At 39.3% G+C, this 16,122-nt stretch overlaps 1 protein-coding gene across 1 annotated transcript in view; it reads left to right on the top strand.

Moving 5' to 3' along the window:
• PCSK1 (proprotein convertase subtilisin/kexin type 1) overlaps window positions 1-16,122 on the top strand; it is a 41,393-nt gene that overhangs the window by 1,306 nt on the left and 23,965 nt on the right. Inside the window, exons 2-6 of the mRNA XM_024737678.1 lie at window positions 2,161-2,265; window positions 5,557-5,667; window positions 7,620-7,766; window positions 9,075-9,151; window positions 14,781-14,869. Of these exons, the coding sequence (XP_024593446.1) occupies window positions 2,161-2,265; window positions 5,557-5,667; window positions 7,620-7,766; window positions 9,075-9,151; window positions 14,781-14,869 (529 nt within the window). The remainder of the gene's footprint in view (window positions 1-2,160; window positions 2,266-5,556; window positions 5,668-7,619; window positions 7,767-9,074; window positions 9,152-14,780; window positions 14,870-16,122) is intronic.

Below are 16,122 nucleotides of genomic sequence, written 5' to 3'. Positions count from 1 at the left end.
GAGGGAGGAAGGAGTTGTAAAACATTTTGGCGCGTTTTTTCTAGAGGTGGTGGTAGAGATGCAGCTGAAGTCATGGATGAGTAATGGGGTGTGGGCGTTGGTAATTCCATAGATCCAGATCCACTGGGGAATGTGCCTTTCCTTCCCAGAGGCTTCATTCTCCAACTTCATGAGCCAAACTGTCTGAAATCCCCAGCAGGGAAGTCAATACGCATATTGAATTCTCTTCTTCGTGTCCCAGTAGCAGACCCATACTTCTGCTTTTGTCCAGTCCTTGTTCTGTGCTAGGCTCCGTGTTAGAGGCTGAGGAATAATAGGAGGAAAATAAACTTTCAAGGAATCAAGAGTCTAGAGACTGGTTTAGAAACAAATGACTGCAATTGCAAGCAATTGGTATAGCAAAAGAAGCTGTTCCTGGAGTCTCAATACTTGTTGATTGAAGGATTGAGGATGGAAGGGAATTGGGGAGGGGTGAAAGAAGACAGCCCAAGGAGGAAACACTTGCACAGGTTTAGGAAGAAGAATCAAAGGTTGCCCTGGAGAACATGAGGACATTGGAGAAGGCACTCCAGGCATAGAAAACAGCTTGTGGGAAACCAGGGAGCTAAAAAAGAAAGTGACTTACTTATAAGTCTGGAAACCGCAAGGCATTGTTGGGATCTAAAAAGAGAGTGAGTAGTGGGCAGAACTGCATGGGTGGGTACTGTGGGCATCATGGAAATCTTGTGTGTCCTATGAGGGAAAAAAAAAAAACTGGGAACTTTTGGGCAGCTAAATAGCATTGGTAATTGTGTGAAAGGAGATTGGAGGAGAGAGCAAAAAATAACTCCCTCTTCATTTTCTCACCTTATTAGCCCCAGACATACATCCAAACCCGAACCATTCATTATGTGGACTGTCTTGCAAATTCACAAGTCTCAATAAATAAATAAATAACAATAAATCAGTACTCTTGGTAGGATCTTCGAGGAAGGGGTGGCATAGTCACAAGAGGCTTTAGAAAATAGTGGGAAAACCTATCTATACTTGCATGTGATTTGCATATGCATATTTCCAGTTAAATGACATTACTAGTAAATGTTTTTAAAATAATAATTCTTTGTAAAAGACTGATGGTGCTTTCCTGGCTCTGCTTGTTTCTTCCTTTGTTTACACTTAACTTAGCATCACTATCTTGAGCTCCTTAAGGCCTCACAAGCTAGGATTGGGGGCAGGGGTGAAAAGAAGCAAAACCAGTTGATAGCAGAAACAGAGCTAAGCACTGGTGATCTTTTCTTATGGCTAATATTCTCTCTCCCCAACTCCATGTAAAGCTTATAGCAGATTCAGCCCCTGAGGTTCAGGCTTGGAGCAGGCCCTAAGCATCTCTATTAAAAAATTTTCTAGGTGATAAGAAACACCAATTTAAAGAATGTAGTTCTTCTGAAATAACCCATTGTCAGTTGTTTGTCTCAGTTTAAAAACATACAGGGCATCTAGAGAATTTGGTAGGTTCAACTTAAGTACTATCTTGAATAAAGGGAAACTAGCTTAAAAGAATAATGAACTTAGTTCTAAATGGACCAAATGTATTGACAGTCACCCAGAGAAGTTTACACACTCCAAGGTGGAACACCTGTCCTAAATGTGGCATGCTGGTTTCTTCCTCAAAGCCTTGAACTATTGGAAAGTCAGATGGTCACTACTAGTAGCTTATAATAATGATCACTATGGATTCAATGGCTATATTTCATAACAAATTATTCTAGCTGAATGTGGCACTGCCTATATATCGTACCAAAGGGTTTGCCTGCCTTCCACAAATTATTGTTCTCTGACAGAATAAATTTGACAAAATGAATATTTTTTAAGAAATGTCTATCTACACAATAACATCACCTAGAAAAGCAAATGTAGTTCCTCTGAAATACATGGAACAGAAGCATCAACAGCTCCCATGTATGCTGTGAGCCCAAGTGATAATATCATGAAGCTCATCTCACTCAACACACTGAGAGGGAAGGCTTCTATCAGTGTCTTCCTCATGAAGAAAAAAGTTAACCTCAATATAAGAAATGGATTTAACAAAAGCTGCCTGTCTCCAAGTTAGCTGTGTTTCAACCTAACCTATAGATACTTATTTTGGAAAGAGGATTTTTATTTTAATTTTTTCTTTTATAGATTGGGTCACTTGAAAATCACTACTTATTCAAACATAAAAACCATCCTCGGAGGTCTCGAAGGAGTGCCCTTCATATCACTAAGAGATTATCTGATGATGATCGTGTAAGTGTTGTGCATTTGTCTTCAAACCAGTAACCTGACTTATCTGCCTTCTTTGTGATTGCTAACAAGAGCAAAAGCAAATATGATTTTTTTTATTGTGTTCACAAAATCTGTAGTGTTTCTTATTATCTTCATAGTGTTATAATTGCACATAATAATAACTGGATCAGATTGGGTTGACTAAATTTTATACATACATATATATATATATATATATATATATATACACACACACACACGCACTATATATATAAACACTAGCTCACAAATCCAGTCTAAGAGCATGAAAATGAATATGAGAATCAAGTGACAGCACTGATGAACTGTTTGACAATACAATCAATCAACAAACTTTTATTACATGCCTATTATGTACCAAGCACTTTGATATCCGATGTGATGATGCCAAAGAAATATAATACATGAACCCTGTTCTTAATATTTCAGTGTAACTGAGAAAAACATTCTGCCATTCTGTCTGGTTTGGTTATGTAGGGAACTAGTACTTTTGAAGGAGCTTTAAATCCGTGTCTTCATGAGGCAAATGTGTCTGTAATTATTGTATAGTCTGATCCAAAGCATTTGATCTCTTTTTATCCTGGTCTGTATACATATTCAATGATTAGGCAACAGCAGGAAATGTCTAGAATGGATACAGGTAAAGTGTGGAGCCAATTTCATGTATATCTAATGTACCTTTTGACTTTGAAGTCTGTTTTCAAGGTCAGCAAACACACCAATAGAATGCTGAAATGAAATAGAAATTTGAAGTATTGGAATCTGCATACACAATGTTGCCTTTTCACAAGAATGTGCCATACTGGTGAAAACTTATCCTGGCTGGCCTGATATCTGTGTACATGATTTCTGTTGTCTAGGACATTCTAAAGAATTCTGGAAGCCTTGTGAGAGATACAACACATACTTTCAACTTCCCATAAAGAAAAGTATAAGTGACAGAAAGGTGCTAGAACTGTTTAAAGTACAGGAATTCGTGAACCCTGTAAAATAATTTGCTATTTTATTTGTTATGCAACTAATAGAATTTTTTTAAAAAAAAGAAGAAAAGGAAGACAGATTAAGAGAGTAGGAAATGACTGGGCCTGGGTTACCAGTGTTCAAACATGAAAGGAGCAACCAAACCCAGACCAAGAATGCTGTATCAGGACCACAGACAGCAACACCACAGCTCATAAACAACCATTGCTGGCTTTTACCCAAGTTAATGGCTAGAAGTGAGAGACCTAATCAGAGGCCCTGAACATTACTTTAAACGTTTCTTGTCCAGTGAAATCTTCTCTTCGCTGTCCCAAGGCAGATGGCTAATTGTATGTGGCCTTTGAAAGTAGGGCAACTTCTAGCACTCTGGCTAGGCTTAGTCCTTGGGCAAAACAAGAGAGAGATTTCCTTGTCTGCCTAAATACGTGCCTGACATTAATGCACAAGAAAGTAAAACTGACCTTCCTTCTCATCTTAATAGGAGGAAATTGGATAGAGTGGAGCAGACCTAACTGTTACTATTACCCAGTATCTCACTAAAATGAACAGATGGCCCAGTTCTATTCTTTAGATATTTTCTTAATAATTGATTTGGGGGAGAAATCTCAAAGCATAAGGAAGAAGAGCTAAGAAATTACTCTTCAGCATAACTTCATAAAAAAGGAGTCTATATAATCCTATGAAAAGTTATACCCAGAATAACTTTAGTTCAGGAAAAACCCCAGAACACACTGAAGCTTGCAGTAGGAGGTAAGACTAGATGATTTTTAATTCCCTTTTCAAATCAAAAGGATTATTTACAATTAAGCACATGATACTTATATACATAATAGAAGGACACCATTAATTTGCTCTGTTCCACTTGGTCTGCTCTTACAGAGATTAATATGGCATTTGGAGTTAATGACATTAATCATAACAGTTTCCAACAATTGGATGTTTATCTGATCAGATGACAGAGTGTCTCCTCTTCCATGTTTTAAAAATTGCTTTTGATTTTCATTTTATTGCTCCTTTTTTTTTTTGATAGGGATGATATTCTTTCAAATTAGCACTCTGAAATGCAGCAATAAGCTATCTTTATAAGTCTGTTAATGAAATCTCCAACTGTAAGTGACTCTCTCCCTCAGAGATTAGTACTTGTTCCCTAGCAGCCAGTTCCCAAAGACCAACTCAGAAGACAGGCAGTATATTCCAAGCATTGAGGTATTTTAAGCCAAAACACTTACGCTTGAAAATACAGGCGCTTTAAAAATAAATTATAGTGACTGATTTCCAACTCTCAAGTCCCTCCCAATGTTTATAATAGGTTTGCAGTATATTTTCTAATTGGAAATTCAGGACAGTCTTAGTGGATGGTTTTATCCTTTAGTTGCAAATTATTTTTCAGTTTTTATTTTTGGATCTGACTCATTAGTATTCTCACATTAAAAATATCCTATCACACCATGGACTATCGTCATGTGTACAGAAGTGGGGATATGTTTTGGGTAGGAAAGAGTCATGTTGCTCAGCAAAATTAGAGCATGGTATTATCTCCTAATGAATATAACCACAAGGCAGCCCCTCACCCTCTCAGGGCCTCAAGTATAATAGGATTATGCTATAAATGTGGGGAAGGTAATTTTTGTATTGTCGGGTGTCTTTGCATAATACATGAAACTAAATCAATGGTAAGTGTGCATGGTCAGTAGTGCTCATTCATCACCCTGGATCTGTTTCTCATATTAAATACACTTAAACAGAAGGTTGAAGAATAGAGGAGGCAGAATTTCAAATCTGCCAAGACATAGCGCCTTTCTTGTCTTTTGTCACATTTGCAATTTCTATTTTTGTATATAAAGAAAGAGGAATTAAGCTGTAAGAGCAACATAACGGCAGTCCCTAGGATCTCTTAGCTTGTTGACTCATTCCACGAAAATGCACAGATTTTCTGCCACAGAACCCTGGAACCTCAATATAAAAGTGAGTAATATGGTCCATTTGCTGATGAAAGCAGGGTGAACTTTTACTTCCACTGTAATCACAGTGTAAATAATTTGAGGGAATCATCACTTCACTGACTGCTTCTCCTCCCCCTAAAGGTACATTTTACTGTAATAGAGGAAATGTTCATCTCACCAGTGGGCAATCCCTTCTTCTCACTGAGCTGCCAGTTTGATCTATAGTCAAACGAAAACACTGTGGAGCTGCCTGAACTCTGATGGAGAGAGTACTAGAGCTAGTTAGAGGGAAGATGATTACACCAGAGGTGGCTATTTGTTGATTTTTTTGCTCTAAAACTCCTTGTAGGTGCTATGGGCTGAACAACAGTATGAAAAAGAGAGAAGTAAACGTTCAGTTCTAAGAGACTCAGCACTAGATCTCTTCAATGATCCGATGTGGAATCAGCAGTGGTACTTGGTAAGTACCTACAGGAGGACTGTGTAGGACCTGGGATATTTGTTATATCTGAACAACAGATTTTTTTTAATGATAGATAATTCAGCAGAGGGCTGTGTTACCTAGAGATTAGGGTTGACGGGACCTTCCATGATCTGGATCTTCTGTTTTACTATGTGAGGATGTCTGAAACACAGATCTTTAGCTACTATGAGAGGAAGGGTTGTTGCCTTTTGTCTTCTTAAGTTTATCTGGAATAAGTACAGAAGAATCATGACTTGCAAGTTAGGGGTTCCAAAACAGTACTCATGGCAAAAAAACCATATTTGATCAAAGTCACTCTTGAGAACCCTTTAAATCACCCAAAGAGTACAGAGAACATGATTCAGTATATATAGCCCTGAGAGGCAATTTGCACATGCTTACAGGTGAGAATTTCTGAACTAGGCTAAAGGAAGGAACACAAGGAAAGGCAAAAGGCATCTATCTGCAGATGTCTAGACTTGCGAACCAGTTCTACCTTTAAGATAGTTATCAAATCCTTGTTGGAATGTAGGCACCTAGTGGAGAAACTGTAAGTGTTCCTGCTTGCCTACGGAGTGCTCTCCTCTGTTTTAATGTTAAGCCTCTATCGTAGTAATACATGTTAATAGAAGTGTTTATTGTTGAGAATATTATAAAAGATGAATTTTCATGACAACCATAAGCTAATGCTTAGACATCCTTGTTGCATAATGGATGGGAAAGGAGATCAATTCCTCTTGAAACTCTCTTAACCTAGGCAATGCCTACTCCTTGCAGCAGAAGAGACTCATTAGCTAACACTGGTGCATTTGCCATGTGTCAAATACTATTCTAAATGTTTAACATGAGTTAACTCATCTAGTTCTCACACAACATTTTGTTGTAGGTATAGTAAGTATCCCCATTTAACAGATGAAGAGACAGAGACATTGGCAAGTTGAATAACTTGCCAAAATCACGTAATTATAGTGGAGGGGGCATAATTCATGGCTCCAGAGGCCATATTCTTAACAACCACACTCTATGATTGTTCTTCTGACTGACAGAGAGTCCTTCTTCTCTGGCGTTGGCCAACAATCTGTGTGTAGTTCCAGCCTCCTGTGATTCAGCTTAATGTTGGCCTAGTAAATTCTTGTTTTGCCCCCACCTCTTTCTGAGGAGCATCAGCCAGGGGCCAGTGCATTCACTGATACTTTTGATTGCTGTTATTTATAAATATCTTGTTGACCTCTTCACTAAAAAGCAGGCATTCTTCTAGTGCATCTCTCTTGAATGCTTGGGGATGTGCTCATATCTGTGTTCCCTTGCTGTCTAGCTCTTCTTCCTTACAGTCCCACATACAGTAACTAACAGAAAAATTATCTGAAAACAAATCCCAAATCTTCTCTCACAGGTACTTACTCCCTAAATCACTAATACTTGGACATAGGCAGTTAGATTGCAAGTCTTGGTAAGACCACAGCCTCCTGGGCATTCCAGGTTCTGTCTTTTCTTTTAGAAAATTTATAAAAACAACCATGAAGAGCTGTGAACCAGACAATATAAAGTACATTCAGTTTGGCAGTGGAGGCTAAGGATTTGGGGGGGAGATGGAAACATGGGACATCAAATAAAGCTTTGGTAGATGAAAAGCTTGAGCATGTAATTATAAATGAAAGCAACTTAGGGATGAACTTCTTCAAAGCCATGCAGCTCAAAGACAAGGGGCACAGGGTGATTCATCCTTTTGAGTGATTTTCCATTGGAACAACTGGAAAAAGAGCAGCACTCTGATGATTCACTTGGTCGTACCCTTAACTTTGTTTTTTTATTTCACCTAATTGCCCGCTTCTAACGAATAGAGTGACCCCAGGAAGAAGAAAGATGGGTCTCCAGACTGGAGCTTCAGTTCTTATTTTGCAGCAAACAAATCATGGTTTTACCAATGCTTCTTGGTTTTTCTTTATCAGCAAGATACTAGGATGACTGCAGCCCTGCCCAAGCTGGACCTCCATGTGATACCTGTTTGGCAAAAAGGCATCACAGGCAAAGGAGTTGTTATCACTGTACTGGATGATGGCTTGGAGTGGAATCACACAGACATCTATGCCAACTATGTGAGTCTAAGCCCTCCCATTGCTGCAACTTAGGGAGTTGTCTACACTGACACACAGTTAGGACTTTGCTTCCCTCAAGCAGGAGGCTACTCTGATGTCAGCCTTGGTAATGACGGGCCACGGTTTTGCCACTTCCCTCACCCTTCTGCCAGTGCACATAAACTTTTTTTTTTTTTTTTTTGTATCACTGGGCATCGAAAGAATTTGCTGGAGCCAAGGATTGTACAAAAGCATGTGTGTTGGGGTGGGGGGGCACTTAACATCAGCTAAATTATTAAAAGCCATTCAAACTCTATGCCACTCAGTATTTGGGGACATGAAAGCAATCAAATCAAGCCTGATGCCTGAGACCATTTTCACAGTCTTCCTGCTGACATCCCTTATGGGTCAATATCTCTCACATTGTGAAGTTATGTGAATGTGATTCCTTCCATGCAAATCAAAGCATGCACTACACAATACAAAAATGACAAGCTGAGAAAAGTTTACTAAAAATGGGAAATAAGTAAATGAAAGTTATTTACTTAATTGGTTATGAAGTTCTCCATAATATTTTAGGTCTTTAAATCAGTGTTTCATCTTGAATATTGCCCCTTGTCTTTCTCTCATCCTTTCTACTCAACCAACATTCCCCAGCTAAAGAGCAAAGGAAACAGGAAGGAAAAGAAGAGATGAAAAAGATTAGGAATTATTAAAAGATATGGAAAATATAGAGAAGTAGCAGTAGTAGTGATACAATTCTTATGTGGAAGATATTTAAGTGTAGCAATCTGATTGCAAAGGGGGGTGGGACCTGGAAGCTTGTCTTGAATTTCAAGCACAGCCTCTTTAATTAAATTACATGTTTATTTTAACTGAGGAGGCTGAAGGAGATCACTGTAGACCTGAGCCCCAGCCCACAGCCAGCTCTTTGCACCTATATTCTTAAGAAAGGTGAGCATCAAAGTGTCACTAACTAGGGCTCTAGCTTAATTAAGCCATTCAAATTCTCTGGGCCTCAATTTTCTCATTTGGAAAATGAGGTGGTTGAACTAAGTAAACTTTGACTCCTTCTGTTCTGATATCCTATGAGAGTCTATGAGCTAGAGGTTTGGAAACATTCACTGAGAATTGGATGATGGCTCACTTTTCTGTGTATATCACCTCTGCCTGGTTTATGGGGATGATAAATGATCAGAAACTGGACCAGAAACTCTAAAATGCAGACTTTCGAGCTATCAGCCAGGATGGAAATAGGATAGGGATAGAAGATTCGAAAGTACTGCTTTTTTTTATGATGCTACGGTGTTATTTTTGTTTTCTCTTTAGGATCCAGAGGCTAGCTATGATTTTAACGATAATGACCATGATCCATTTCCCCGATATGATCCCACAAATGAGAACAAGTGAGTAAATGTGGATTTGGGGGTGGGGGTAAGTGCTTTAAAATGCTTTTATCTTACTTGAGAAAATTACACTATAAATATAATCCACATTTGAGCTCTCAGAAAATGTTCATGTACACCATCCATACCACAATATTTTGTTGCTTTTAAAACAGAAACAAAAGTTTCTATTTATATATTCCTTTGGGCTTATAGAACCATATTTCAATTAAACTTTCTTCTTACATTACGAAATGTTCCCCTCAAATGTTACTGAATAGTTATGGCTTTAAAAAAAATTGTTTGAGACATAAAGAATAAAAATCTGAGTCCACCCCCCCCGCCCCCAATTCCTCTATGAATCGTTTATTACTAGCAACACTCTTGATGTTAGTCATGAAGAGAAATATAGATGACCAAGGTAACAAATCCCCATGATTTCCTATGTTGGCCACAACCATGCTCACAATTTCCCTCAGAAGAATATGACAAGGCACCAGACGAGAAATATACCATGGGCTTGGCCCTCAAATCCAACACAGTCTCCGGGGCATTGGGCTAATTAGTAGCCTGTTCCAGAATTTCTGCTGGGTATTCTAAAGCTAAAGGGAAGAGAAAAAGGATATCTTCTGATTCCTAAATTAACTCTCCATAGCAGCCACAAGGTGACGAGTGAGGCCAAGAGCCAGACCCACCGAAGCAAGAGGCCAAATAAAGACCCAAAGGCAAGAGACATTTTAACCTTCTTTTTCTTAGCTCCAAAGGAACTTCACCCTCTAGGCACACAGCCTCAAGTGTCCATGCCCATGTGAAAACTCATCTTTGTGCATAATGATGTCTCTCACAGACTTCAAGGAGACATTCACACTTTCCTCTTCATTTGCTCCACCCAAAAGAAACTTGCACCAAAGCAGATGAAAGCCAAGGCAAAATGAGTGCTGCTACAAGTGGGGATGGAAAGAGCAAGTAGTGAAAAGCTCTTTGTGGATGCCACATAAAGTGCTTCCCTTTTCTTTCTTCCTCTCTCAGATTATTAACCAATTAGGGTCAATAGAGTTCTCTCTCTCTTGCTCTCAGTTTCCCTCTCCCCTTCTCCCTTATTTTCTCAGAATTCCCTTGTGGCTGGTGTAGTAATGTTGACCTAAAGTTGTTACTTTGGATTGTCCTCCAGGAGGCCAACAAACCCCAGGAAGGGAGGCTGGGGCTCCAGGACTTGGCCTCAACTTCCGAGTGTATATTTCTTCCTTGAGGGGAAGGGGAGGCTTGGGGAGGGTTCTTTCAGTACCATTTACTTCTTTTAGGGTTTATCTCTTAAAGGGGTTAACAGCAAACAGCCCTTGAGGTTAGAACATTCCAGTAACAATACAAAACCATGAGAGGAACCATGAGAGGGCACCCTTGGAGGAAAGTGGGATATCTCAGGAACTTAGAGTAGGACCCCCCGAGACAAACGTTCAGCCATATTTCTGAGTGAGGGCAGTGCAAGACCAGGAGGAACACATGTTCTTTTAGAGCATGACCTTGTAATGTTAGCCTGCCTGGTAGTGATGGCTTTGCCAATTACCAGGAGGGAGGATGACCTTGAGGAAATCACTTATCTCACTCTGCCTCTATTTTTTATTTCGTCTCCTAAAATGGTGACAAGGTATCTGTTCCCTACCCTCCTAAAAGAAGCTTCCTAAGGAAATGGGCAGTAAGTGCTTGGAAGAAAAGGACACTCTTCCTAGAATGAAGTAAAAATGACAACTCTCAATCCATCCCCTTGATCAAGACTAAGAGGGAAATCTGCTCCCGACCACATGGGCACAGCTGAGGAGACTGTTAGCTGAAGGTGTCAGCCTCCTTCTTAGGCAGTGTGTACTGGGTCTGGCCCAGGATCCAAAGTGGGTGATAACTTGTGTGGTAGATGCATGATAGGTGAATACCTGGTGAAATGACATTCTCTAGAGTTTTGTACTCAAGAGAAGGGGAATTCAGATGTCCCTCTTCCCTTCCCCCGCAAAAAAGGGGACTCTCAACTTATGGTGCTGATAATAGCCACATTTCCCCCAATTCACAGAGTTCCAAAGGCCCCAAGGAAGCAACCCATAATTGTATGTATTTTGTGCCTGAAAACTCTGAGCTTCCAGAGCATAGCAGACCGTGGCCCTTGCACATAGCATAGAGTTAGTGTAGCATGGCCAAACAAGAGAGCACAGACTTTGCAGCTAGATTTAGATCAAATCTTAGATCTTCCACTTAATAGGTGAGTGACCTTGAGCAAATTATTTAACTTCTTTGTGACTAGTTTTATCATCTACTAAAGAGGTAATAATAGTACCTACTTCATTGGGTTCTTAGGGGGATTAAATAAGTTTATATATGTAATTGGCTTGGATAGTGCCTTGTATATAGAAAAAGTTAAATGTGTGCTATGATGATGATAATGATCAAGGTTTTTCATTTAGCAACTAAGGTAGACCTCCTTTCACTGAGAAAAAAAGCATGACAAGAATAGTATCATCTGGTAAGAGCAGAAGCAGAGACAATTTTCTAAGCCAATTCAGAATCTGCTATTTGAAAATTACACAATAAGCAGCTATCTCTCACGGTCCTCTTGACTATCAACCAAAAAACTAGCATCCCCATCATTTATCAAAATGTATAATAAAAGTAGAGTTACCCTTCTAGCATATTGTCAGAAATAAATCCCTTAGGTTTAGAAAATGAATGGCCCCATTTTGTCTTGGCCTTTATAGCAGTTAGAGACCTATTATCTCCCAATTCCAAGGGCATTATCTCTCCAAACTATCTGTGTTGCTGCTGTTCTTTATTACTATGTAAATGAGGTTAATAAAAGCTACATTTGAATTCTCCTCTGCAAATCAAATGAGGAATCACTAAATAACAAAATCTTAAAAGTGCAGGTAACTCTTACTACTAATCTGGCATGAATTTGTGATCAGTATTTCAACACCAATTACAGATTATTCTTCTATTTTATAACATGTGTGGCAAGGATATTTTAACTAGTACAATAGTAGTCTTTAAATTATCTTCTGGAAAAATTTTTTAAAAATCAATTTGTTTAAATGCCAGTTATAGCCATTGTTCTAAGATAATAGAGTGTTCTTTTATCTCAGAGCCTGATTTAAGGAAAGAAAACTGCAGGTTTAGGAAGAATGATATAGAACCACTTTAATAAAGTCTTTTTTTCTCAAGGTGTGCAGGTGAGAAGTGAGGATAAGAGGAGGCAAAGATATCAACCCCTATTTGTACCACGATCCTGCACATTTTAAGAAAATAGTACTATGTAAAGAGAGATAAACACTATATAAAGAGAGATAAATAATAGGTAGTGTCATACTGAATCATTTTTAGGACAGAGGTACAATGCTGGAGATGTTTGCCAACAGGTTGATTCTGTAGGCTCTACCTGGAGACTTTGCTATCTTGGGCGCTGTCTTTCATCTTGTGTAAATGGAAATACAGGTGGTGGTGACTTCTGGTAGCATATTTCCCCGATGATGGCAAATGAACTTTCCCTTCCACAAAAGGAAAGAAGGCTAATCCACAGGCATAAGGTGCCTTCTATGTGTTCAATATGCATGCATTTCTCAGAGAATCGGTGTGTTGGTCAGGAGAGCTTCAGTTGCAAGTGAGAGAATCCTAACACAAAGATTAAGTAAAATGGAGATATGAAAATATTTTCCCCAAGAGATGTTCAGCTTCAAGCATTGTAAGATCCAGAAACTCAAATAGTATGCCATCGGGACACCAATTACTCTGTATCCATCTCCTAGTGCTGCTCACCTCCACTTAGCTTCATTCTCAATAGAACACTGCCTGGTAGCAAGATCCACATGGCTCACGTGGAACTTAAAGCTGAAGATTCTTGAGAAAGAATATAATTCTTTCCCCCAGAATCTGCATCAATTCTTGAAATGCTCTCTGGGAGGACAAGCCTCATGATAGAGAATCACAAGAAGTGAGCGAGGGCCACTTCCCAAAAGGGGGAAATGCTAGAAGACCAAAAAGAAGTGGGTGCCTGCTACATTAGGGAAGACTGTGAATTAAAGATAATTACATTGTTCTGACTTAGGACTCCTATCCAGTAGTAACATAAAGGAAGAACATCATTTAGTGGAAGGAGAACAGGAAATCATCTTTGGTATTTTAGGAAAAAAAAATAAGTGAAACAGGCTTATTTTGTTTTTTTCCTTAGGAATTATTCTTTCTTTGATTCATAATACAAGTATTAAATAAATCAAGTATCAATATTTAGAATTTTTAAACTTTTTTTAGTGGTTTGAGAGATGGCAATTTTAAAAAATTAATTAATTAATGTATTGATTTTTGGCTGCATTGGATCTTTGTTGCTACGCGCAGGCTTTCTCAAGTTGCAGCGAGCGGGGGCTACTCTTCGTTGCGAGGTGCAGGCTCCTCATTGCAGTGGTTTCTCTTGTTGCAGAGCACAGGCTCTAGGCATGCAGACTCAGTAGTTGTGGCTCACGGGCTCTAGAGTGCAGGCTCAGTAGTCATGGTGCACGGGCTTAGTTGCTCTGTGGCATGTGGGATCTTCCCAGACCAGGAATTGAAACAGGCTTATTTTAAATGACCCAGTCAATTTAGGATTTTTATATTTCATGCTGGGCTAAATTAATTGATGTCAAGTACAGTAGTGTTCAAAGGGAGCTGGCTGACAGAGTTGCTCAGAGCTAACCCTTCCTCTTTTTTCCTCTATGTCAGCATATCTGGTCAGTGGCTCCTCCAAGGCACTAACAGTCTTCATGCTGCTCCCAGGAGCTTCCACAATGGAATAAAGTCATGAAGTAAACAAATTCACATTAAAGTTTCTCTCAACTTATTGACCCTCCTGAGGTCAGGGAAGTGATGGGAAAAGACAATCACTATCCCCAGAATTTCAGAATTGATACTTTAATGGTGGACTTTGGTCTGTTTTAGAGATGGATTTTTTTTTTTTGTCCCCAAACACTCTGAAATCATAAATTACCCTCATTGTCCCTAGTTGCAAAACTAGTCTTGTTCAGGTTTCTGGTCCCTGTCAGAGTTGCAGGAGCACCCTGGTTTCCCAAATAGCCTGTAGTGTCCTGTTAAAATTTCAAAATCCTCTTGGTACCAGGAAACCTTCAGATGTTTTAGTCTGGTATATGGTTAGAGGAGGAGAGGAGGGCTTGAGAGGGGGCTCTGTTTTACACATCCTACTAGGACTTGTACAGGTTAAACTAATCCAAGGAAGTCACTAGTGAGGGGAAGTGAGGAGTCACTTTAACACCAAAATTCTGGTACAGAAACCATTTCTTTGAGATGGTATCAATAGCTAACACTTCCTGGGTTCTTACTATATACCAGCCACTTTCCTAAGTGTTCTGCATACAATTTTTCATGGGATGCCACAATTCTTTGAGGACCAGTAACTTACCCAAGGTCACATCACTAGTTTGTGGCGGAAGATAGAACTTGAACTCATATACTTGGGCTCCAGTACGTGTTCCCTTCATCTGATACCTACACTTCATCTAATGCCAATGGGAAGAAAACCAGCAACAAGCCTGACAAAAAGTTAACATATCCATGTACCATGGATTCATATGCAACACCAATGTCTGTCCTCATTTATGTTTTATAAATCCTATTTTCTAATCCTCAGACATGGGACCAGATGTGCAGGAGAAATTGCCATGCAAGCAAATAATCACAAGTGTGGGGTCGGAGTTGCATACAATTCCAAAGTTGGAGGTAAAGCAAAGGGTTGTTCCTGTAGTTTTGCACCTTAATTTGAGTCTTGCATTACCTGGTGTAAATGGGGTGGTGTGGGGGGACTTTCCAACAACCAGAGGAAGAAATGAACTCCATGCAAAATTTGCTACACGACTTGAATGTGATTTGCAAGCAAATCAATTGACCTGGATTCTTAGAAAATGATAGCTGAATATAGCCCATACGTCTTTGTTGGGTGGGAAAAGGAATTGTTGAATAGCTTTTGAAGCAAATCTAATTTTCTCTGTGTTCTGATTTAGAAGAATTTGTTATTGAGTGCTTGCTAAGAGAACAGAAGGAGGAGGTAAATTTAGGCAAAGATTTTCCCTGCCTCTCAATTCTGTAGTCCTTTAGTTCATAACAAAGAACAGTTAAAAACAATAAAAAGAATACATACTTCTTATAGTAAGAAGCCAAAGGTTATCTGTGGTAGCAAAAATTTAGAATCTCTGGTTGTTTCAGTCAGTGTCTTTATAGGTAAGCATATGGTAAGTTCCATCAGGGCAATTTAATAAAGGAACTATTTACAAGAGCTAAAAGAAACCAACAAGGGACTAACTGATGTAAGCAGATGTTACCACCTTTAGACTTAATGGAGCAAGGGGAAGGAGTAGTCATGGAAACTGGAGAGAGAAAGCTGTGACCACATGAGACAGCCACTGGATAGGAGCTGTGGCCATGAGTACAACAATGGAGCTGCTTCTAAGCAGGGGGGATCCAGGAATGAGTACCTCACTCTCCCCTCACCCCCAAACCTCCTGCTGCTGTTTCAGCTGGCTGAAACCAATGGGAAGACAAAAGAACCCACTGCTGCCATCCATGTTCCCGTGAAGAAGGGTACAGAGTGGATATGCAGGGGCTCACAGAGAATAAAACACTTGTCTCTCCTCTTCACACTAGCCCTGCCTCAGGCTTTCATGGTTATACTATGAATTTTGCATTTAGTTTGTTTTCTAAAACCACAACAAAAAAGATTCATTGTAGAACATGGCAATGACAGTAAAACTCCTTTAAGCTGTGCCTGAGTATACCTTGAATCTGGCTTTGTATTCCGTTTCGGAACCAAATAAATATACATCCTAGCATATAGAATGCATCTCTCACTATTACAGCACACTCCTAGATTTTAAGGGTCATTCTTGATTCCTTTATACAGCATCGTCAAAATGCCATGTTAATTTAAAGAAAATGGAGGCAGGAGAACAAATTACATAATCACCTAGAAAAAGAAT

This window comes from Neophocaena asiaeorientalis, unplaced genomic scaffold, assembly GCF_003031525.2.
Source record: "Neophocaena asiaeorientalis asiaeorientalis breed wild unplaced genomic scaffold, Neophocaena_asiaeorientalis_V1.1 scaffold573, whole genome shotgun sequence".
Classification (NCBI taxonomy): Eukaryota; Metazoa; Chordata; class Mammalia; order Artiodactyla; family Phocoenidae; genus Neophocaena; species Neophocaena asiaeorientalis.
The sequence above is the reverse complement of the archived record's forward strand: the minus strand, read 5'-3'. Positions and strand labels throughout refer to the sequence as shown.